The following is a 24,473-nucleotide window of genomic DNA, read 5'->3' on the forward strand; positions in this document are numbered from 1 at the left end:
CTGCTGGCTCTGACCCAGCTCTGTTAAAATTGCGTTCAAGAAAGAAGTCGTGCCTCTCTGGGCATCTCACCCTATGGTCAGCCTGTGAGTACACAAACCATGCCCGGGCTTTGCCTGACTCCTTGTCCTTCCCCACAAGGTTCCAGCCCCGCTGCAGGTTTTCCCAGGCTCCCTCAGCAGCATCCATGGCTGATTGCATCCTTGACTGTGCTCCTGGTTTGTGTGCACTTGTGTTCAGGCAGGATGCACAGGAATCCATGTGGGAGCGCAAATTTGTGCATGAATCCCCCTGATGTGCAGGAGCCTGTGTGTGTGTCTGTGTGTCTGTGTGTCTGTGTGTCTGTGTGTCTGTGTGAGTCCTACTGTGCTACCCAACCAGTGACATGCGTTGATCCCACTGGAGACATTCTCCACTGCTCTGACCTGAACATCACAGAGCAGCATTTGCCCAGAATCAGAGTGAGCCAGGGTGTAATTGGACAATGCTGCAGCAGCCTGCAGGAGATTTTTCCAGGGAAGAGGTGCTGAAATGCATTCCCTGCTTCCTGAGCCGTCCTTTTCCAGCTGGTCTAAACATCATACTCTGCTACTGACATTTGCTAGCCCTAATAATGATGGTTTCACCCAAGTTTTGATTTTTAGTTTAATGCAGTTTGAAATTCTGGGAGTGCCACAGCATGGCTGGGAGTGCTCACACACACACAGACACACAGATACATGGACACATGGACACACGGACAGAGGGACACACAGACAGGTCTCTGCAGGCCACTGCAGAGCTGCTCTCCCCTGAGCTGAATCACATTCCTTTCGTGGACATGGAGAAAGGCTGGGGCTTTATGCCAACGTCCTGTATCCGTGTGAGCGGATTTCTTTCCAGTGCCCTGAAGGACAATTCGGGAATCTGCACATAACAGCAAAGGGAGGACGTGGGGGAACAGATTTTGGCAGTGAAGGATATCCAGGGACTGTCAATCCTGAGCTCCACAATCCCAGCCCGATCCCCTGCCCCACAGCCCGGCCCCGCCGCTTCCGACGTGCAGAGAGCCGAGCGCCGCCCCGCACCCCCCGCGCTCGCCTCCCCTCCGTTCCCTGCCAGGACTCGGCGAGAGCCCGAGCGGCAGCGGCGCAGGGCTCAGCCCCGGGGCGGAGCTGGCGGCGGCCCAGAGGAGGCGGCACGGCCGCAGCAGAGCCGGGGCTCAGGGGCACAGCGAGGCTCGGCCGGCGGAGCGGCGGCATGCGGCGGTGTCGGGGCGCGGGGCTGGCGGCGCTGGCCGCGCTGCTGCTCGGTGCGTTGCACTGGCTGCCGCGCTTCAGCGAGCAATGAGACCTGCCCTAGCCCGAGATTCATCTCTTACCCTCCTGTTCCTTTTCTTTCTTTTTACCCTCTCTTCCCATCTCTTCCTTCGTATTTTCTTTCCTCAGTAAACCATTGCTTCCCACGTTGTCTTTTTCTTCTGTATCCTATCCATCACTCCCTCCCTCTCGGCTTGTGTAGTTTTATAATTTCGTTCAGATTTTTCCTCAAAACAGCCCTCATAAATTCTTGTCCTCAAACAAACACTCTCAATTAAATTATCTCTCCATACTTTATAATCAGAGTATAATCATATCCAAGTTCATCCTGATCTGTCGTCCTCTCCCATCTCCCCCTGAATGGCATTTTCTGTTATAGAAAAGTGATTATTCTTTTCTGCGTGGCAGTGGCTGTGGCCAGAGCCCAGGTGCAGCAGGAGCCGTCACTGGAGACCACCGAGGGCACCGGCATCAACATCACCTGCTCACATTCCAATATACAGTCGAATGAAATGATCTACTGGTACCGACAGCTTCAGGAGAAAGGCCCCGAACTCCTCGTGAGCGCTCACAAAGGGCTCAGAGAGCTGCCGGACAATGCAGGACGGCTGTCGGTGTCGGCAGATCGGCGTTCGAGCGCGCTGTGGCTCGCTGGGCCCCGGCGCGGGGACGCGGCCGTGTATTACTGCGCGCTGGGGGCCACGGCCAGAGCAGCCGGGGCTGCGGCCGGGCACGAACCGCCGCGGGCGGGGCCAGCAGGGGGCGCTGCCGCTCCGCCCGCCGCCCTCCCGGGCCGCCTCGCCCCGCTCGGCCCGGGCTGCCGGGCCGGTACCGGAACCGACACCGGCAAAGGACATCGGCACCGGCAATGGGACCGACACCCACACGGGCACCGGCAATGGACATCGGCACCGGCGCCAGCAACGGGTCCAGGACCGACACCAGCCCCTGCACTGGCGCAGGCACCTTGTGGAGGTGATAATTTTCTGAAGAATTCATCTTGAATGTAAAACATTCCAGCCGATACCCTGGACTGGGATTTGGGTTTCTGTATGAAGGCCTTTTATTTTTTATTTTTTTTTTATGTGACAGGATGAGAGGCCCAAGCATTTCTGCATCAAAACATATCAGTGTGGGCAGAGGATTCAAATCACCTGCTGGACAAGTCCAGAACAGGCAAAATATGTCAGTCTGAGCCACTCTTTTGGGGTCTTTATGGTCCTGTTGGCAATAAGTGGTCGGTTCCTGGGTTTGACCACCTAACACTGTATCAGGAAAATTCTGGTGGCTTGTTTTGTCTGTTCCTCTTCTGTATCAGGGAGGTGTCATGGAGCAAGAAGGGGTGCATGGTCCGGTCCTGATTTCAGAAAAAAGGTCTGGTAGCAAATGTCTAAAGGGGGTGTATTAGCAACACAGAATAAAAACAGGAGTATAGATAGGAATGAAGCCTTGCATTTCAGATGCTAGGAATCCTACATTCATACTGCATTATTCAGATCCTGGTGGATTTTCCATAGACACTCTCTCAGACTCCAAACAGAAAGAGCTTCTGCTTTCCTCCCACACCCTGGTGCCTTATATTCTGTATAAAAAAAAAAACAAAAAACAAAACAAAACAAAAAAACCCCAAAAAAACCCCCACAAACAACAAACATTTTCTGTTTAAATGCTGTAAGGTTATTTCTGCCATGATGCCCACACACAGGCTGGCACAGGGCACTGTAGGGCCTTCCCAAATCTTCAGTGCAAGGCCCAATAGGGCAGACATGTATCATCCATGATCACTGACTCCTTGAATACAAAGTTTTTTTCAAAGCTCCCAATTAATCTCCCCTCTGTGCAGTCTTCAAACAACACCATTAGCCCACCTGGGGCCTTGCCCTTCTCCAGAATGCTCCAGCATCCCTGATGGGGCTACCCCCAGGGTCCCCAGCTGAGTGCACAGTTTGGCATGTTCCTGCAAGTGTTCTCTCTCTGCAAATGGCTTTAAATGAAGATTTTTGCATGAGTGATGGGAGTCACATGAGCATGTGTGTGTTTGTGTGTCCCTCCTCACAAGGGAACTGCTGCTCACAGCAGGGACTCCCTCTGCTGCTCTGCCCACAAGTTCCACAAAGCAGCCAGGACCAGGAGATTCAGTGCAGCTGAACAGATCAAATCTGGCAGAGATCTGCCCACAGCAGAGGCACTGAAATGCAACCTGCTGGATCTTCAGCCATCTCCACCCTGCATCTGCAAAGCTCAGTTTTCCTGCTGATTTCAGGCCCCAACAAGGATGTCTTCATAACAGTTTGGATTCTTAGCTTAATTCAGTCTGAGAGTATTTGGAGTGCAATTCCACAGCTGGAACTCTTGTTTCTGTTCCTCGCCAGCACAAGACACAGCTCTTGTCCTAAGTGCTAGAGAGTACACAAGGATATGGTTTGCCTTATGAGATCCTTCTTGGAGGCAAGGGAGCATTACTGACTCGCTGTCAGCATGGTATCCAGCAGAACCCCCCTGGCTGTTTCCTGCCAATCTGTTTAACAGCTGGGCAGTTCCCAGCACATACTGGTTCATGGGATTGCTCCTCCCCAGCTGCTGACATTGCCCTTGTGTCCAAAGAGGGAAATACGAGTACCTTACTGCCCTCCCACAAGAACCAGCTCCTTCTCACTGTAGTTTTCAAAGTGCTCACATTGGCTGGGCAGTCTGTCACAAACATCTGCACCCTGCACTGATCCTGTGGGTCATCAGGGACCAGTGAGCCTGGGCACCTTCTGGGCTGTCCTAGATTGCCAAGCAATGTGTATTCTATTTGCCATCTGTTAGAGGTGTGGTAGTTATCTTCTGTTCATTGGGCAGTTTTCCTTATCTCTTCCATGACCCATCCTCCCTCCAGGGAGACATCTGTTGTTAATGGGCTATTGAGTGTCCCTGCATGGCTGATAAAATTCCATCATCCCACTGGGAGATGCTCTACCCAGGGGAGCAGCCAAGCATTCCTACTCGGATATAATCTGATATTCTGGAACACCAGCACAGCCTTTCCACTGGATTCCTAGAGGAACAGCTGCTGCCTCTTCCTCTGGACCTTCAGAGGAAAACTCCACCCTTCTCCAGGATCCCTGCTCCAGCAGAACCACCCCTGGCACTGCAGGAGGGCTGCAGCCACAATTCCAGTGGGACTGCTGCCAGCACCCTGACCCACAGGGTGTCAGGCTGTGTTCCGACTCTGTCAGTGTTGGTTTGTTTTACTGCATTGTTTATTTTATTTTTATTTTCTTTTCCTAATTAAGAACTGTTATTTCTGCTTCCATATCTTTGCCTAAGAACCCCCCTTAATTTCAAATTTATGACAATTCAGAGGGAGGGGTGTTGGGGAAGATGAAACAGGAAAGCCTTACAAATATGATTGCCTGGCAAAAGATTTTGAGAATATAGAAACTATAAGCGAGATTGAAATGAAAGCAAGCTTTGACATCCCTTAGTTACTGAACAACAGGAAAACAATGGTGTGGCTGGCTGAAGGTAATCCCCTTTTGATGAAACAATACCCTCTGCAAACAGGCAGGTCCAAGGGTCAGAGCAGACTCTGCCAGCTTGGCAGAAGGGGTCCGAAGAGTAGTTTTTAGGGTTTAAAATGTAGCATAATATGGTAATGTAGTGATTCTTATAGGCTGTATGTAAATGCTATAGGATTTGTATGCTGTACTAGATTGGTTAGTGAGAATCAGAATATTCAACACAGAAGATTATATATTGTATTGTAACGGGAACTTCGCTCTCTTGCTTTTGCTCTTGTTCTCTTGTTCTTGCTTTTACTCTTGCGCCCTTACTCTTACTCTTGCTCTCACTTTTCTATGCTCTTAGCTCTTGCCTTTTTACGTTATTACCCTCTCATTCTCTCTCTTCTCTCGGGCCTGCTCCGAGCTGCAGCTGGCAGCTCCCAGCAGGGCCCTGTACCCACGCCCTTTGCAATAAACCGCAAGTTCCACGACTTGGCTTCAGAGATCTCTCGTCTCCATCCGTCCCGACCGTGCTATCCCGAGTCTCGCCTACAGAGGGGGTTTACATTTTCCACTTCAGGGGAAGTTCTTGCCTTCCTTAGCAGACACCTGTTTTTCCAAACTGAGACATGGGCATCACTGGGTCCTCAAAGAACAGTGGCTGCTTTGGCCATGGGATGTTCACCACCTGGGCAGACTTCAGTGAGGGTTTTTGATTTACAGGGCCACCCTCACCTTGCAGCCTTGGCTGATAAAAAGTACATTGCTGCAGAATCAGAGATGCTCAGCAGTGAAGATCTCTCTTTCTATTTTAGTCAGAGTATGCACCAAAATGAGAAAGAGCAAAAGTTCAGGATTTGCCAGGAGGCTGGAGAGGGAGAGAGGTGCTGCTCAGGAGCTGCTCTTTGGCACTTCTTTGCTCACCAGATCCACACACCAGGGGTTTGCCTCCTGTCTCTGTCTCCATATCAGTCCCTTTCCTTTTCACTGTGCCCACACAGTGAAAGCTCCAAGTCCTGCCCTTACACCTTACACTAAAGAACTGCACTGTGGATGGGGCTGCAGATTCCTCCTCCTCACCATGCCCTAAGTTTGCTCTCCCCTAGCCAGCACTAAGCTAACCCATTGGAATCAGGACTCCATCACCCTATTTTAGGAATTTATGTATTCACCCATTAAAACACCCTTTCCCCACCAATCAAGATGAGATCCTCCCTTGTCTCCTGAGTCATCATGTGTGGAGAAACACTGAACAACTGCTCTCAAAATATCACAGGCTAAACTAAGAGAAACCCAAAACTCTTTGAAAAGAACATGACACCTGTGTTTCCAGAGCCCTGAATGCTCTGAGGAGCTGTTGTGCTTTCAGAAGCCTGCTCACCATCAAGGAGCACACAAAAGCAGACACACTCTGCAGCAAGGCAGAGATGTTACCTCGCACAGTAAATGCTGTGAACAGGGAAGGAAGCCCAAGGAAAAGTGCAGGAAGCCACTGAGACTGTCCACTCTCTGCTGTGGAAACAAGAAAAGGAAAAAGGTGTATGAGCCTCCTTCCAGCCCTCCACACCACGGAGGTGTGACTGTGTCACACATGCACTGCACTCTCTCTGCAGAGTGGTGCTTTTTCATTGTGCTGCCAAGAGTGTTCTGCTGTGTGCTGAGAGTCTCGTGAAGGAAAAGGAGCCCTGAGCTGGGAAAAATGATCTTCACCATGGCTGTGCCAGCGTGTGTCCTGCTAATCCAGTCAGGTGGGTGTATTCATGTCCTTCCAGTTGTTTCTCATGGTTTTTAGTAATTTATTTGGAGGTGTCTACCAACAGCATCATGAGGTCAGGGAGAAATATAGATGGGGGATGGATGCAGATATCTGAACTTTCCATTTCTTTGGAAAGACAGCAAAGATTGGGGCAGTTTTAAATGCAGAGCAAGGGAGAAAAGGAAGCAAATTCCTCTGCAGACACATTAATGCCTGTGTTGCAGGTCTTGTTGGAGGTGATCCCACAAAGCAATTCTTCTCTGGGATGCTAGTCAAAGCTGGACAGCAAGTGGTTCTTCCTTGCCAGTCCAGCACTAAGGAGAGTGCCACCAATCTGAACTTCTTCTGGTACCGCCAGTTCCCAGGACAGCCTCTGACATTTATCCTGCAAGCACATGAAACCACAGGGGATGGCAAGTACCGCAGTGGCCGATTCTCTATGGTGGTCTACAAAAATAACACAGCCCCCTTGGAAATAGCAGGAGTCTCTCCTCAGGACACTGCAATCTATTACTGTGCTCTGAGGCTCCACCTTGAGCTAAGGCAAATTTCCGTTCGTACAAAATCTGTGTCACCAACAGCACAGGAGGGGTGACGCTCTCCATCCTCCAGCCCCAGCTGTGCTTTCATGCCTGAAATTATCCTCTCCTGCTTAGGTCAACCTTTCCATCTTCTCCCATCCCAACTCCTGCCTGTTTTTCTCAAAGTCCCCATCTATGCAGAGGTATTCAGAGCAGTGACTGAGACAGGCAGGACCATGGGACTCTGCAGATGAGCTGAAACATGATTTTTCTTGCTGCCTCATATAGAACATCCCTCAAGAAAACAGTCAACATATCTGGACATAACATCCAGTTGCAGTGTCAATCCTTACCTGCACTTCCAGGGAGCTGACACTGCAGAATCCAGAGCTGCTGGGGCATCCTGTCCAAAGCCTTGACCAGGCTGTGGGCAGAACCAGGGGATCCATGTCTGTGCTTGCTTCTGGCCAGCCCTAGCCCTTGACACAAGAACCCAACGGACCACAGACCCCCATCTTGCTCCTCTTTGCAGAGCAGCCAAATAAGACAAAAGCAGCTTTTACCTTAATGCCTTCAGCACTGGGCAGGGTAACCTCCTCTGTGCTGCACATGGTTAAATGATCAGATCCTCCCACTCCCCAGCCAGCATGAAATCTGCTACTTTGAAAAATGCCAATGAAGAGAAAAGCTACTAAAACTTTGAAATACCTAAGCAATCAACAGCACTGCAGTCCATGAGGCAAGAGATTCTGTATATTTAATACAGTGCCTTGAGAAATCAGATAATGAAAACTGACTGAAGACAAAAATAAAGATTATAATGAAGAGAGTTTCCTCTGGATTTGGCTCACTGTTGGGTAGAGTTGGAAACTCAAAGGCAAGTTGGTTTAGGCATCCCAGAGCCCAAGTAGAACTCAGCTTGGCCTATTGTATGAGGAGAACTCCTGGAGCCATAGTGGTCCTGTTGCTCACAAGAGGTTTCCCCACCAGGAAACCTTAACTGCAATACACTGGGCATCACCATACTGCTGGGACCTGAGGGACACCATCTTGTGTCCTGGCTAGAACAACAGAAAAAGACAGCAAGGGTACCTGGAAATTGGACTGGTTTCTCTTTGTCAACCCTCAGCATTTAGGTTCACAAGTCAGGTGAATGCCAAGGGAGTAACAGGACTGTGACTGCAGCACAGCATGGGGTGAAGGTGGGTCAGGCAGAGGCAACAAGGATACAGACAGGAAAATGTGGGGAAAGTTGGGATTTGTGACTCCACAGCAGTTCTGATTTGCAGACTCCAAAGTTTCTGGGATTATTTCCCACCCTAGGAAGGATGACAAGGAGGCTTCGGTCCTGAGAGCTCAAGCAGGTCTGTACAGCCCCGGCATCTCCCTACCACCATGTCCCCATGTTCCTCTCCTGTTTCCCCTAAGTGGAAGTCACAGCAGACCCAGCCCGCTGTCACTAGTCAACCACAGGAAAGCCGCACAGCCCAGCAAGAAAAACCAGTAAGATTTGGTTGCACGACGTGGGAAGAACGATCCAGGGCTTGGGGGGTGCAGAGGGGAGCTCTGCGGTGAGGAGGGAAGCGATGCAAGACAAGAAGGTAGAAGCAGAGGGAGTCGTTTCCACACTTTGCCCACAAACAACCCCCCTGTCCCGCCGGGCGGGGCCGCGGCCCCGGGGCCCGGGGCGGGGCTGTCGGGGCGGGCAGAGGCGCCGGCGCTGCCCCGGCGAGGCGGGGCCGGGCGGGAGCGGCCCGAGCGCGGCTCCGCTCGGCTCCTGTGCGGCTGCCGCGGGGCCGGGGCCGGCAGCGATGTTGGCCGGGCCGGGGCCGGGGCTGCTGGCCTTGGCCTTGGCCTTGTGGCCGGCAGGTGAGAGCCGGGCGGGGAGGGCAGCGAGCCCGGCCCGGGAGAACCAAGGACAGGGTCAAGGAAAGGCGCAAGGACAGGGACGTGGGTAGTTGCAGCAGCAGGAGCAGAGACAGAGGAAGGGACAGGGACATGCTCTGCCCTCGGGTTCGGCCGCAATATATGCAGCAGGCTCAGCCCCGGGAGGGCTCTCAGGGCCTCACCTCGGGTATGGGTGTTTTCCCCGGAGAAGCGAGGTGGGGATGTGGCTGTATCCGGTCCAGGGGCACCGGGACGGCAGAGGAACAGCCTCGGGCTCTGGTTGCACTGCGCACGGTGCCTGTGCTCTCTCTCCGTAAGGGTGTGGGCACCGGGACACCGGGACAGCGCCCTCGGTCCGTGGCCGTGCCCTGCCCGATTCCTGCGCTCTCCCTCCACAGGGCTCTGGGCACAGCCGAGGCTGCAGGAGGCCGGCGGAGGGCAGCGAGCGCCCGGGGACTCTGTCACCCTCTCCTGCCACGGCTCCGGATTTACCTTTGAGTATTATGACATTTATTGGTACCGTCAGTTCCCCGGAGGCATCCCAGAGTGGGTGTCCTGCATCAGCTACTCGGGTGATGTAAAGAGGTACGGGGCAGCAGTGCAGGGTCGGGCCACAGCCTCACGGGACAATTCCCAGTTTCAGTCGTCTCTGGTTTTGGGGGCTCTGCACCCCAGCGACTCTGCCCGCTACTTCTGTGCCATACACACAGACACAGGAAACCCAGCTGAGCTGCAACACAAACCCCCGGGGGCCTGGCATGGGGTGTGTTAGACGGAGTGAATGTCAGAGTCATCAGGAGCCTGGAGCTGATGGGTCTCAGGTGTGTTACCAAGGAATCAGATCAAAGGCAGGTGTTCCTGGCTTTAACTGCACACTGCCAGGATTCCAGTTTGTTGTCAAATTAAAACAGAGTGGAATTGAGTGACAACAACATCAAAAAGCATTAAAACACCTTGGCCCTGCTGAAGCTTCGCTTCATCCCAGGTTTGCCTTCAGTCCCACATTCCTGATTTCTCTCCCTTTTCTGTCCAGAAGGCACAGGGCCAGTGGGAAAGGGATCAATTCCTACACTTCTCATATGGCTCCTTCAGAATCAACCTGCTCTAGCCTGGCTTCTCCACAGGCTCCACTTCCCTCAGGCCATAACCAAACGGTTTGTGAGTTTCTCCAAGCATGGGGACTCCACAAGGGGCCTGGACAACCTGCACTGGTGCTTGGTTATGCTCACACTGTGAGGCTGCACTGTGGGTGCCATATGCCATAACTCCAAAAAGCCCCTTTCCTCCTTCTTTCTCTGAGTCTTATTTCTGAAAATGATGTATTGCTGCATGGAATAATCCTTTGCTAATTTGACATCACCTGTCCTGGCTGTTTCTCCTCTCAGCATCTTGTCCATTCCGAGCCTACTCAGACTTGGGGCAGTATGCAAATCAGAGAAGGCCATGATGTTCTGTCAGCATTATTGAGCAACAGCTAAAACATCCCCCTGCCTGTGCCATCAGCAGTACTATTAAAAAAAATAAACTTTAACCCACTGAAAATTATTACAGCTTTTTGAGCCGTCTCAGGTTCCATTTCTCCAGCCTGCTGAGGTCCCACTGGGTGGCAGCACAACCCTGCTGTGTAGCAGCCCCTCGTACTACTCTTGTTTCATTAAAGAATTTGCTGGGGTTCATCTTTATTTCCATCTTCCTAAAGATGGCTAAGGATGCTAAACAGGGCTGGACCCAACACTGACCCCTGTGGTGCCTTGCTAGACACTGACTTCCAACTAGACCTCATGCCACTGATCACAACTCTTAGGGATCCTCTGCCTGTCCATTGTTCTGTCCAGATCACCATCTACACACTCAGTTGAGATTTTATCAGCCTCTCTTAGGAGGACCTTATTTTGAAGGACAGTGTTGAAAGCCTTCCTGAAGCCAAGGTAAACAATGCACACTGCTCTCTTCTCATCTACAAAGCCAGTCATTTCAGCATAGAAGTTCATTATCAGCGCTGTCAAGTGTGAGTTCTCCTTGGTGAGTCCTGCAAACATTCTTGTACTCCATGTCCCTGGAAATTATTTCCAGGATTAGGTGCTCCATCAGCCTCTCAGGGCTTGAGGGAAGCTCCCTGGGTCCTCTTTCTTGTCCTTCTTGCAGGTAGTGACATTTGCTTTCCTCCAGCAGTCCTCGGGTACCTCCCTAAAACACCATGATCATTCAAAGGTTATTGAGAGCCTCCTTTCTCGAGACTATTCCCCTTACTTGAATTCCTGAAGACCCTCCCTGATGCAGGACGTTTTGCCCCAGGGGGCGCTGGTCTCTATAAAGCTAGAAGGTATTGCATTAATTCCTCAGAGTAGAGAACTGTTTTATTAACATCCCGGGAAAGGTGATAGGAAAATAGGAAATATTACGTTTGGGCTGATGCTGGAAACCGCTCAATGTCACAGCCTAAGGGGGGGACTCTACTCAGGACAGAAAAGATGCTAAGATACCCACCCTGATGATGTTCTATACTGTTGCAGTATTTAGAATTTCGGCAGGGTTTTCATAGTAGTACTGAGGCGCCAACACCTTTGAAATGGCTCCCAGAGCAAGAAACAGGGACAGCGATGGAGGAGTGCTGGTAGCCCCGGGAGAGCAGCCTTCATCTCCCGGGGGCCCTCTGCTCCTGTGCCTACACAGCTGCCAGGGTCCCTACTCGAGCCCCGGTTCTCCCGAGTCCCCCCTTCCCTGCGGCCCCGGGGCCCGGGGCGGGGCTGTCGGGGCGGGCAGAGGCGCCGGCGCTGCCCCGGCGAGGCGGGGCCGGGCGGGAGCGGCCCGAGCGCGGCTCCGCTCGGCTCCTGTGCGGCTGCCGCGGGGCCGGGGCCGGCAGCGATGTTGGCCGGGCCGGGGCCGGGGCTGCTGGCCTTGGCCTTGGCCTTGTGGCCGGCAGGTGAGAGCCGGGCGGGGAGGGCAGCGAGCCCGGCCCGGGCAACGAGCGACAGCGACACCCAAAGGGAGGGACACGAACAGGGACGGGACAAGGGCAGAGGCTGGGGAAAGGACAGGAGCAGAGGCAGGGCAGGGAACACGGGCAAAGGCCGGGGCAAACCCGGGACAGCGGCTGTGGGCCGGGGCTGGCGGCTGTGGCAGTGCCGGGCCGGGGGCACCGGGACACCGGGACAGCGCCCTCGGTCCGCGCTCGCGCCCTGCCCGATTCCTGCGCTCTCCCTCCGCAGGGCTCTGGGCACAGCCGAGGCTGCAGGAGGCCGGCGGAGGGCAGCGAGCGCCCGGGGACTCTGTCACCCTCTCCTGCCGCGGATCCGGATTCACCTTCGAGGACTATTATATTTTCTGGTACCGTCAGGCACCCGGAGGCAGCCCGGAGTGGGTGTCCTTGATCAGCCGCCCCAAAGGCACTACAGTGGACTACGGGGCAGCAGTGAAGGGTCGGGCCAAGGTTTCCCGGGACAATTCCCGATCCGAGGCTTATCTCTCTTTGCGGTCCTTGCAAGCTCAGGACTCTGCCCGGTATTTCTGTGCCCTCTCACGGGGACAGGAAATGCAGATGAGCTTTAACACAAACCTCCCGGGGCCCGGCAGAGCCTGCCTTAGATGCTGGGAAGGTGAGAGTGGCCAGGGGCCGGGAGCCAGTGGGTCTCAAGGCTGTTTCTGAGAAGTCAGGTGCCATCGCTGTGCACCACAGGTGTTCCTGGCCTTTACTGCACACCGCAGGGCTTCTGATTTATTGCCAATATGATTTAGAGTAGAACTGTGAGCAATTACAAATTGCCTTGCTCCCACTTCATCTCTGTTTGCTGCCAGGCTCATCCTCAAAGCTGCATTCCTGAATTCTCTGCCTCTTCTCTCCAAAAAGAAGGAGACAGCAGGAAATTAGGTGTGGGATAATTTCTTAACAATGAATCACTGGTCTTCATCTATACTGCTTCTTGTTCCCTTCCTCCCTCAGTCTGCAGTCCAATGGCTCCAGCATGGTTCCTTCACTAGAGCTGCTGTCCTTTAGAATCAACCCTGTCCAGCATCGGTTCTCCACAGGCTCCACTTCCCCAGTGTCATGGCCAAACAGTTTGTGACCATTTCCAAGCACGGAGACCCCAGGAGGTGCCTGAGCAGCCTGTGCCGGTGTTTGGGCACTTGCACACTGCGAAAAACCATTTCTCTCTGATGTTCAGTGAGAACCTCTTGTGATTTTGTGTTTGTGCTCACTGATCATTGTCCTGTCAATGGTCATGGCTGAGAAGAGCTTGGCCAGGTCCTCGTGTTTCTGTACACTTATGACAACCCCAACCAGCTTCTGCATCTCCCTGGTAAACAGGGCCACCTCTGTCAGCCTGTTTAACTTGGAGAGATGCTCTGCTTCAACAGATGAAAAACAAAGAAAGCTGAGTCCACTATACCGTAGAAATGAAGTGATTCTGCCCTACTTCTCCATCAATAGGCAGTTTTTAGCCATTTCTAAGAAAAATGGTCTTTCTCTCACAGAATGTTACCTTGGGAAGACAAAGGCCGTCCCTCCAAATGTCCCCTTTCCTCTTTTCCATGAGCTTTATTTCTGAGAACCAAATACTACAGAATGGAATACTCCTTTGCTCAGTTGGCCATAGTGGTGCTGCAGTGTCCCATCGCAGCTTATTGCCCAACCCGAGGCACTCGCTGGCGAGACAGTGGGAGAAACAAAAACGGCCTCTCAGCAAGACTTTAAAGAGCCTCGTGTCTATACCGCGCGTTGCTCACAAAGCGATAATAAAGCCTCGCACGGCGCTGTCTCACCTCCCTTCCTGCATCGCCGCCTGTCCAGCCCGATGGCGCTGCGGCCCCGGGGCCCGGGGCGGGGCTGTCGGGGCGGGCAGAGGCGCCGGCGCTGCCCCGGCGAGGCGGGGCCGGGCGGGAGCGGCCCGAGCGCGGCTCCGCTCGGCTCCTGTGCGGCTGCCGCGGGGCCGGGGCCGGCAGCGATGTTGGCCGGGCCGGGGCCGGGGCTGCTGGCCTTGGCCTTGGCCTTGTGGCCGGCAGGTGAGAGCCGGGCGGGGAGGGCAGCGAGCCCGGCCCGGGGAACGAGCGACAGCGACACCCAAAGGGAGGGACACGAACAGGGACGGGACAAGGGCAGAGGCTGGGGAAAGGACAGGAGCAGAGGCAGGGCAGGGAACACGGGCAAAGGCCGGGGCAAACCCGGGACAGCGGCTGTGGGCCGGGGCTGGCGGCTGTGGCAGTGCCGGGCCGGGGGCACCGGGACACCGGGACAGCGCCCTCGTTCCGCGCTCGCGTCCTGCCCGATTCCTGCGCTTTCCCTCCGCAGGGCTCTGGGCACAGCTGAGGCTGCAGGAGGCCGGCGGAGGGCAGCGAGCGCCCGGGGACTCCGTCACCCTCTCCTGCCGCGGATCCGGATTCGCCTTCAAGGATCGCTCTATTTGGTGGTACCGTCAGTCACCCGGAGGCAGCCCGGAGTGGGTGTCCTTGATCAGCCGCCCCAAAGGCACTACAGTGGACTACGGGGCAGCAGTGAAGGGTCGGGCCGAGGTTTCCCGGGACAATTCCCGATCCGAGGCTTATCTCTCTTTGCGGTCCTTGCAAGCTCAGGACTCTGCCCGGTATTTCTGTGCCCTCTCACGGGGACAGGAAATGCAGATGAGCTTTAACACAAACCTCCCGGGGCCCGGCAGAGCCTGCCTTAGATGCCGGGAAGGTGAGAGTGGCCAGGGGCCGGGAGCCAGTGGGTCTCAAGGCTGTTTCTGAGAAGTCAGGTGCCATCGCTGTGCACCACAGGTGTTCCTGGCCTTTACTGCACACCGCAGGGCTTCTGATTTATTGCCAATATGATTTAGAGTAGAACTGTGAGCAATTACAAATTGCCTTGCTCCCACTTCATCTCTGTTTGCTGCCAGGCTCATCCTCAAAGCTGCATTCCTGAATTCTCTGCCTCTTCTCTCCAAAAAGAAGGAGACAGCAGGAAATTAGGTGTGGGATAATTTCTTAACAATGAATCACTGGTCTTCATCTATACTGCTTCTTGTTCCCTTCCTCCCTCAGTCTGCAGTCCAATGGCTCCAGCATGGTTCCTTCACTAGAGCTGCTGTCCTTTAGAATCAACCCTGTCCAGCATCGGTTCTCCACAGGCTCCACTTCCCCAGTGTCATGGCCAAACAGTTTGTGAACATTTCCAAGCACGGAGACCCCAGGAGGTGCCTGAGCAGCCTGTGCCGGTGTTTGGGCACTTGCACACTGCGAAAAACCATTTCTCTCTGATGTTCAGTGAGAACCTCTTGTGATTTTGTGTTTGTGCTCACTGATCATTGTCCTGTCAATGGTCATGGCTGAGAAGAGCTTGGCCAGGTCCTCGTGTTTCTGTACACTTATGACAACCCCAACCAGCTTCTGCATCTCCCTGGTAAACAGGGCCACCTCTGTCAGCCTGTTTAACTTAGAGAGATGCTCTGCTTCAACAGATGAAAAACAAAGAAAGCTGAGCCTGCGAGAGAAGACCAATAAAGAATATACTCTCTACTTCTCCATCAATAGGCAGGTTTTAGCCATTTCTAAGAAAAATTTTCTTTCTCTCATAGAATGATTCCTTGGTAAGGCAAAGGCCATCACTCCAAATGTCCTCTTTCCTCTAGTCCATGGGTTTTATTTCTGAGTACCACGTATTACAGAGTGAAATACTCCTTTGCTCAATTGGCCATAGTGGTACTGCAGTGTCCTATGGCAGCGTATTGCCAAAACGCAGGCACTCACCGTGGAGATAGAGGGAGAAAAAGAAAAGGCCTCTGAGCAAGAGTTAAAAGAGCCTCATGTCTATAACGCACTTTGCACACAAAGAGATAATAAAGCCTCGCACGGCGCTGTCTCACCTCCCTTCCTGCACCGCCGTCTGTTCAGCCCGACGGCGCTGCGGCCCCGGGGCCCGGGGCGGGGCTGTCGGGGCGGGCAGAGGCGCCGGCGCTGCCCCGGCGAGGCGGGGCCGGGCGGGAGCGGCCCGAGCGCGGCTCCGCTCGGCTCCTGTGCGGCTGCCGCGGGGCCGGGGCCGGCAGCGATGTTGGCCGGGCCGGGGCCGGGGCTGCTGGCCTTGGCCTTGGCCTTGTGGCCGGCAGGTGAGAGCCGGGCGGGGAGGGCAGCGAGCCCGGCCCGGGCAACGAGCGACAGCGACAGCTACAGGCAGGGGGAGGGACGGGGACAAGGATGCGCGGGGACATGGGGAAATGCAGACGGGAGCAAGAGGTTTTGTCACCGTGCTGCGGCCGTGGGCACCGGGACACCGGGACAGCGCCCTCGGTCCGCGCTCGCGCCCTGCCCGATTCCTGCGCTCTCCCTCCGCAGGGCTCTGGGCACAGCCGAGGCTGCAGGAGGCCGGCGGAGGGCAGCGAGCGCCCGGGGACTTCGTCACCCTCTCCTGCCAGGGCTCCGGCTTCACCTTCGAGACTCATTATATTCGGTGGTACCGTCAGTTCCCCAGAGGCAGATTCGAATGAGTGTCCTGGATAAGCCATTACTCATCACAGAGTCAGTTTGGGTCAGCAGTGGAAGGTCGAGCCACAGCCTCCAGGGACAATTCCTGCTCTGTGGCATCTCTCAGTCTGCATCTCCTCTGTGCCGGGGACACTGCATGCTACTTCTGTGGTGTTTGCACAGAGACACAAATCCAGCTGAGGTTGTACACAAACCACCTGTCAGCATCCCAGCTGCCTCGGAGCTGGAAGAGGCCTGTGTTTCCCAGATGTTCTGGGTTGCTGTAGACACAGCAGAGAGTTTTCAAATGCTTGATTCTAACAGGGACATCCTACCTTTTGCTGTCCCCAAATGAGCTCTAACCTTTATATTTGACTTCTTGGCATGTGTCATGCCAACTCACTTCTCAGTCCCCCTAATTACTTCAGCTTTGAAGCAGTTTTCCTGTTTCCCTTGGTTTCCAGTATTACAGGTATCCAGTCCAAATGGTCGGGTGTGTGAACAGTTCTGCTGTGGTTTTAGACACAGCTCATGTCCACTCAGTCCAGCCCACGGGTTTTGCTGCCTGAGGGGTGAGCAGTGGAAATGGGGAATTCTAGGGGGTCATTTGGGAGCTCAGTGGGAGAATGGGGAAGGCTGTGTGTGTCTCTCCCAGATCTGAGATTCTACAGGGAGCAAGGGCTTTTGAGCAGATGCAGCTGCTGGATCCTGGACATGACAAGCAGAACCACGGGGACATGGTGGAGTAGACTGATTGCTTAAGCTGTTGCTTTTTGTTTACCCTTGTCTCCTGGGGCTGCAGGTGGCCTTTCTCAGGTGAAGATCGAGGCCTCAGGCCCTACAGTAGGGAAGATCTCAGAGTCTGTCTGGCTTACCTGCCACATCTCTGGTGTAGCCATCACTGATAGCAACTACGCGTGGGACTGGATCCGGCAGACTCCTGGCAAAGAGCTGCAGCACCTGGTGATGCAGTATCCTTTCACAGGACTCCAGCACATCGCTTCATCCTTCCAGACCCAAGTCAACAGCTCTGCAGACCCCTCCAGGAACCAGCTGTGGCTGGAACTGCTCTCACCAGCAGCTGCAGACACAGCCACCTATTTCTGCAGCATGAGAGAACTTGAAAAGGGCACAGTGCTTGAAATGCAGGCAGGGCCAGGGCAGAATTGGAAAGAGGGACTTTAATCTAGCCAGATCTTTTGTGGTTGCTGCAAGGCAAGGCTCTTCCCAGACTTCTCAAGACTAGTCTGGGCTGTCTTTTGCTGAAACAGATGCAGAGGTGCTACAGCAATAACAGCAGTCTCCCACAAGCAAACCCCAAACCATTAACGTGTTAACTCCTTCCTTCCTTCTCAATATCTCCCACAGGCAGAAAGAACAAGGGAAAGAGGGTGGGGGTTTTATGTTTTGTGCTTTGTTTGGGTTTTTTAAGAATGTGATTGGTTTTCTTTGAGTAGGGTTAATTTTCCTCATAGCAGGAATGAGACCATGTTTTGAATCTGTGCTGGAAAGAGTGTTGGTAATTCAGGGATGTTTGAGTTATTGCTGAGCAGTGCTTACATGGAGTCAAGGCCTCTTCTGCTCCTCATTCCACCCACCAGAGAGTAGCTTAGGGTGCACAAAATTTGAGAGGGGACACAGCTGGTTCAGCTCTGGCTGTCAAGGATTTGTGATGCAGAAGTTGAATATCATGAAGGATTTGATCAATGTACAATATCTCCTTTACTCTTTGACCCTCGCTCCCAAGGTTTCAGTGCCTCTACACAACAAAGAATAATCAGTTTGTCTACTTTTTCCTCTTACCTAAAATGCCATGAAGACTTTCTAAGGTACTAAATGACCCCAGGAACCAATTCTAAGAGACCAGAGGGCACATTCCTCCTGCTTCTGAGCACTGAAACAAAGGGGGAAAAGGGGACAGCGTTCAGCAAGTCAGAAGAATTTTCAGAAATGCTTTGATATAACATGAAAAGTACTGATTCTTTTCCTGCTTTCTATCCACCTTAACCCCATCAGACATTTCAGAGGTGTAATCCCCAAGTTCTCATTTACAACTCAGCCTCTCTGATATTATCTTAGATCCTTCCTTGAGAGCCATATGGTGTTTCTTCATGTGGTGCACTGGGTCTTAAACCACTGAAGATGTCATGTGACGGCCTGTATATTCCTAAGTTCTGTGTAGTGGAACAGAGACAGTTTTTACAAGGAAACAGATCACTGTGTACAGGGGCCGGAGTACCACAATGATATAAACAGCATAGGGACCTGTACAAAAACAAAAGGGGAAAAAGGTGAGAAATTTTGGGAGAGAAAGGAGATGGGTGACTCTAATCATTAATGAGACAGATAGAACATTCTTTGTATAATGCCTTTTACCCTGGAAAGATAAAAGAATTCAAAGGGATTCAAAAAGTGGCAAGAAAGGGAGAAGTTGAAAATTCTATACTCAATCAAGCCTTTTGAAATTATTGAAATCACTCAACAACTCAATATTTTATCATTTTTCAGTTTTGGAATTAAATCTACCTCTGGATTCTACCATGGACTTGCACCCATAGATAATTAGAAAAAATATCTGGCTTTCCATCTCTTGATTAACAAGACTTTTAACCACCATGAGGAAAGAGTGAGTTACTGGAATAAGTCTTAGCAGTATGTGGACAGATAAGCTTTTATTTGGACCAGGGACGACTCTCACAGTTCTACCAGGTAAGTGACATTTCTTTATTTCTAAAACTTCATTTAAAATTGAGGAGTAGGTGGAAAAAGGAGTTTAATGGTTTGTGTTCACTGAAAGGATTTTCAGCTGCAATAATCCCTTGAATGCAATCACGCTCCAGCCAGGCTTTCAAGCCAAACCCTCAGCTTGGATCTGCTCAGGAAGGTTTCCCAGGAACAACTGGGCTGACTCTGCACAGCACCATCATTCCATGATCCCCAAACACCAACAGGGCACTGCTTAGCATGTGATAACTTATTCCCACTTTGGGCAGCACTCTGGCCCAAATTTACTGTCCAGTGTCCAATTCTCCAATGGGCTTTCACTGACTGACTTGGGGCAGGAATGCAGAGCTCAGTGAGGAGCTCCCAGTGGTTTTGAGGAGTTTTGAGACAGATCTGTAACTCCAGGTTGGAGAAGTTCTGGTTTGACACTGGCAGCACACTGCCAGTGTCCCCAGGTAAGGAATTCCACTGCCCTGGGGACAGAGCAGGAAGGAGGTGAAATGGCCTTGGGCTGAAATTCTCCTAAGTGCCTCATATCCAGGAGCTCCTGGAATGGAAGACAATTGGCTGCCAAGTCGTGTGGGCTCTGAAAAGAGCAATGTGGGGAGTAGGGATTATAAGAAGCCTTAGTTATTCCTAACTTTATTTGGAATTCCATTATGTGCAAAAAAGGTACATGTCACCCCTAGCAAAGTTATCATTCTGAAGAAAGACCTATCTTTCCATGCTGTTTAAAGATTTTCTTTTTGTAGCTAATGACAGGATATTTTCAGAGCTGCACAGAGATTCTGGTATTATCTTTGACGGTAAAAGATGCTGGGCCTTAAGTATCAGACTCCCTTTTGATCCTGCTGAAATACTCAAGAAGTTGAAGCCAAAGTTTCCATGATGTGAGCAACCTCCCCCTTTTGGTTTTGAATTCATTTGGGAGATACTAATATGCATTTCAAGGTGTTTACAGCACAAATACTTTACTATCCAATCTTTTTCCAATTCCCCAAATCAAAATGACATAAAATAACAACCATTAGTGTCACTGTGGGATCCTCCAGGCATATTCTGTTGAGGGCTCAATTAAGGACAGAGGAGGTTTTCCCTTTGGTACTGTTTGGTTTATTCCAGATTAAAAATTCATTAAAAATGCTAAGGCCCATTACTTTCTGCAATACAGGGCTCCTCCTGTGACTTTGTAAGACAAAAGTGAAGGAGAAGTACAATTTTTTGTTCAAATAAATTTTCAGAACATAAACCACAAATCCCTTTCAGAATCAAGCAGTGGTAGGAATTCATGGCTGTACTGTCAGGTAATGCAAACTAGTGGGACTCAGGTGAGCCTTCTGGGGTCAGATAAAACAAATCTGCTCTCTGAACTATAATTGCACTGTGTACATTATTACTTGCTGAAGATCCTACCCAGGAGCTATTGCAGAGAAGCAGCCTGTTTGTGTTCTGGCTGTTTGGAAAGCCTGGAGAGGAGACCACATGAAAAGCCTTTCAAGGTCTTCTCAGAGAACACAGAATGCACAGGACTGACAGGCTCTGGCCAAGCCTGGTACAACAGATGGGAAGGAAATGTGTGGGGGAAAAATAGCAAAGTGAGCCCTTTTTGATTTACCCATTTTAACTGTGTGTTACTGCTGCTCTTGTCTTCGGGGATGGAACTCAACTGACCGTGGTGCCAAGTAGGTATCCTTTATACATTACCATTTCTGAGCTGCTACTCTTTCATTTTCCCTCTTTGCAAATATTTTATTCCCCTTAAAATTTATGCACTCATTCATGTTTTTCAGTCACTAATTTGACTTTCTATGTGTTATCTTTTGCATGCAACTAGACTCTTTATATGTAAAAATATTCTTATTCCACTTCTCGGTGTTGCCAAAGAACTTGAATTCCACAAGGGAAGTTCTGTCTGCAATCATTCTGAATTTCTTTGGGACACACATCTATCTACCTATTCAGGCTTCTTATTAAAATTGCCATAGTCTTTGTTAGGTTTAAAGTCACACTTGGACTGTCTAAAGGGAAATAAAGTGTCTGTGGAAGTTGGCATACAAGTTCCTAATTGTGTCAGAGTTAAAAATACAACACTGATCGCAGAGAAGGGTACAAAAGCAAAAAGTAAAATGTTATGCAACATTTCTGTACTTGTTTAATCTTATTAAGTTGTTCAGAGGTTAGATTCAACTGAACGAGTCAAACCAAGTTAATGTGTATGATTTCTGTTGGGCATCTGGGAGGGAGAGTAAAATAAAAACAGTATTCATTTATGTCTCATGAATATGCAAGGCAATCCAGATAGAATTGTTATGTTTTGGAATTAAATGGCTGAGAAAGCAGAATAACTGGACTGTGGGAGTGGCATTTATCAAAGTTCCCCTCTTCTTTGTAGGTCCATTATAAAATCAAGGGTTCATTTACAAGCACAAGCTTTGGCAAAAGGTAGCTGGTATCCTGTGGGATTAAATCTCCTATTAAATATGCCACCCATACCCATTTTTGTCTTTAATTTGATCTTTTGGAAGAAGCAGCAAGAAATAAAGCCAACAAAAAGTGATCACTAATGCTACAAATTAGTCACAAGTGGTGTACATGTGAATTTTGGGTCACTCAGCACTCAGGCAAGCCTGCAGTAAAATCAATCCTGTCCAAATCTTGCTTTTCTCTACAGACATTTCAAAAACTTCTGACCCTCAAGTCATTGTGATGAAATCAAAGAAACTGGAAGAAGACAACAGCTCTGGGAACGCAGCTTGTTTGGCAAGGAACTCCCCTACAAAGAACATCAGCTTGGAGATGCCCTCTCAGGAGGTGGTCTATGAACAGGGCACATCCATTTTGACGTCAGAGGGCTTGTACAGTGCAATTAAAGTGGTCAGGGTGACAGAAGACACAGAGGTGACCTGCACGGCCCAGTTCGACAACCGCACGATAACAGCACAGCCAGGTACAGTTTGGTGGCACAGCTGTCACCTGTTTCTGGAGACAGTGGCCTGTGGGGTTTGGTGTTCTCCTTCTGGACAGCACTGCCCTGGGCAGCCAGCAGAAATAAGAATGACATTTGGGATTTCAGCAGGGAGAGCTGAAAGATGTTTCAAAGCATCTAAAATAAATGGTTTTTCAACTGTTTAATTACTTTGAGATAGTTTTCTGGGGAGAAGAGGAAAGACACAATCTATTTCTTTCATATGTGAATTTCCTTATGATTCAATATTTTAGCCTATAGCAGCAAACGTCCTGCAGCACAGGCTGGAACAGCCCTTCAAACACTAACACAAAGTTAAAGGTGGGGTGTGTTGTGAGGGGATTGTAATAAAATAAATTGTTATATTTGGTGGGATTGCTTTTTTAGACCTAAAGGTCATTCAGGTAGAAAAACAAAAAAAATGCAGGACTTCTTCTGTCTCCTGCAACTGCATGGAGAAATTGTCTCTTCAAATTAATGTCAGATTACTTCTGACAGCTGAGGCCCACTCTGAACTTTCCTCCAATTTTCTATGAGAAATGTCATCTAAACATACTTTTAATTCTGCATAAAAGGTGGATATAGTCTAAAGTGCTATTTCTTTATCATGCCACAGAAGAGGATGGTGAAGAGCCAGTAACAGAGGCCAATGACCGGGTTTGCAACAACACAGAGCCCTCAGCACAAGGTGAGTTACCCAAACAGGGTGTGAAGTTACATTGCTCTCTGGGGGATAAAGGCATGGAAATGTATTTTCTCCAGGGCAGAGGACTCAGAACACAACACATTCAGCACACACAAGCTGCTGCTCCAAGGTTGCTCCCCTGTTGTTGCCATGTTCGCTCTCGGCTGTTCCTTTGCTGCTCTTCCTTTCCCTGAAAATGTCACCTGTGGATTTCCCACTTTCTGCCAAGATCACAACACCAAAACCTGGACCATGATCTCTCCCCTCTTTTCTGGTCACTGAGCAGATGCTGGAGGGCAGAGAGTGAACATGCTGTCCATGGCTGTGTTGGGTTTGAGAGTCCTGCTGGCAAAGAGCATGGCCTTCAATGCCCTCATGAGCATCAAGTTGTTTCTTTTCTGAGGTAAGGGAGCTCACAGCTCTCAAACACTGGTTCCTAGGCTCAATGTCATTAAATGTACTTTAAACATCCCTTCACTCTTCCAGACATGTGGAATGAACCCAAAGAAGAGCAGGAAAGAACGTGAACCAGCAGCACAAGGGGGTGGAACAAGCAGGGCCAGAGCTGCTGACAGAGACCACCCAGGGCACAAGGCAGCACCTTCCCCTGAAGACATGCAACACTGTTCACTCCTGCCTGGCCAGCTGATTTACACTGAAGACTTGTAAGGGCTTTTGCTGTTTCCTATTCTCTGAACACTGGGGAGAGTGGATTTATCCTCATCCTCCTGCTAAGTAGTTCCCCTCACTCTCCTGGCATTTGCACACCAGTGTCCAACCTGCTTCAATAGCTTTGAAAACTCCAGTGCTCACTGCAGATAGATGGCCTTTGAAAAGCACCTCTCCCAGGCATGTTGTGTTACTGCCTGTGGAACTGGAGTAGCACTGCTGAGGCAATTCCAGCCCAGGAGCTGCCATTTCTAGCTTTGGGTTTACATGGATTTCATAAGTGTGTATTGCAGATAAGAAGAGCTCAGTAGAATCTGGAGTGATTTCATTCAACTACATAATGTTCATTTCTTGATTAAGCCTGTATTTCTTCTGCCAAATATATTGCATGTGAATTTCAGGATCCTGCAGTTATGACAAAAATAAAACTTTGCTTGGCCAAAAAGCTGTGGGTTTCCTGTGATTTATTTCTGAAGCTGGGTTGGAATTGCTGAAATCCAACTGCCCTACAAGCCTACTGGGATCAGAAACACAGCTTTGATAATGTAGATTTCCTATTGGCTGAATTTGTCTTTTGCAGACTTTGTACAGGGAAGTGTCTCTCTGGCACATTCAGGAGCTTCAGTGAGGAGAGTCCTGGCTGAAGGCACAAGGGAGGAAAATGCTCCTGTCAGCAGAGAAGAAACCCTGCTGTTGATTTGCACTCAAGGATAGGAGTGATAGAAAATAATTTGGGGAGGTTTGATGGAGTGATAGTTTCCATAGCAACTTGGTTCTTCCCTAACAGAGCCCAGCCCACACCTTCCCCAGCTCATGCCCCTCTCACAAGCTACAGGCAGGATGCTGTGGTCACCATTTCTGACTCAGTTCCACCAGGCAGCATCAACCCTCCCCTGCTTTTGAAAACACAAGGTAACCACATCCTGAAGGGGAAATAAGGCTTTGCTCCCTCTGCCTGAGTTCCTGCAGCCTTCAAGAGAGCCTCTGCACAGGACACAGCAGGGGCTGGTGCACTGAGCTTGCTCAGCTCAGACCTCAGGCCTGGAGT

General features: G+C 50.9%; 1 protein-coding gene and 4 gene segments (V, D, J or C); all 5 read left to right on the forward strand.

Moving 5' to 3' along the window:
• The first annotated feature begins 995 nt into the window (after positions 1–995).
• Positions 996–23,870, forward strand: LOC132339031 (T cell receptor alpha chain MC.7.G5-like). The gene is made up of 8 exons (XM_059869075.1): positions 996–1,289; positions 1,705–1,987; positions 13,439–13,447; positions 19,027–19,091; positions 21,778–22,053; positions 22,688–22,759; positions 23,043–23,159; positions 23,243–23,870. The coding sequence occupies exons 1-7, from the start codon at positions 1,238–1,240 to the stop codon at positions 23,156–23,158; spliced, it is 873 nt and encodes a 290-aa protein (XP_059725058.1). The 5' UTR covers positions 996–1,237; the 3' UTR covers position 23,159; positions 23,243–23,870.
• Positions 8,819–9,862, forward strand: LOC132339016 (Ig heavy chain V region C3-like). The segment is given in 2 exon segments: positions 8,819–8,930; positions 9,347–9,862. Coding segments are annotated over 2 exon segments (432 nt in total).
• On the forward strand, positions 11,766–13,362 carry LOC132339007 (Ig heavy chain V region 6.96-like). The segment is given in 2 exon segments: positions 11,766–11,871; positions 12,158–13,362. Coding segments are annotated over 2 exon segments (495 nt in total).
• On the forward strand, positions 13,846–15,791 carry LOC132339009 (immunoglobulin heavy variable 3-23-like). The segment is given in 2 exon segments: positions 13,846–13,949; positions 14,236–15,791. Coding segments are annotated over 2 exon segments (495 nt in total).
• Positions 15,919–18,663, forward strand: LOC132339015 (immunoglobulin heavy variable 4-61-like). The segment is given in 2 exon segments: positions 15,919–16,027; positions 17,185–18,663. Coding segments are annotated over 2 exon segments (441 nt in total).
• Positions 23,871–24,473: the final 603 nt, after the last annotated feature.

This window comes from Haemorhous mexicanus, chromosome 28 (genome assembly GCF_027477595.1).
Source record: "Haemorhous mexicanus isolate bHaeMex1 chromosome 28, bHaeMex1.pri, whole genome shotgun sequence".
Taxonomy (NCBI): Eukaryota; Metazoa; Chordata; class Aves; order Passeriformes; family Fringillidae; genus Haemorhous; species Haemorhous mexicanus.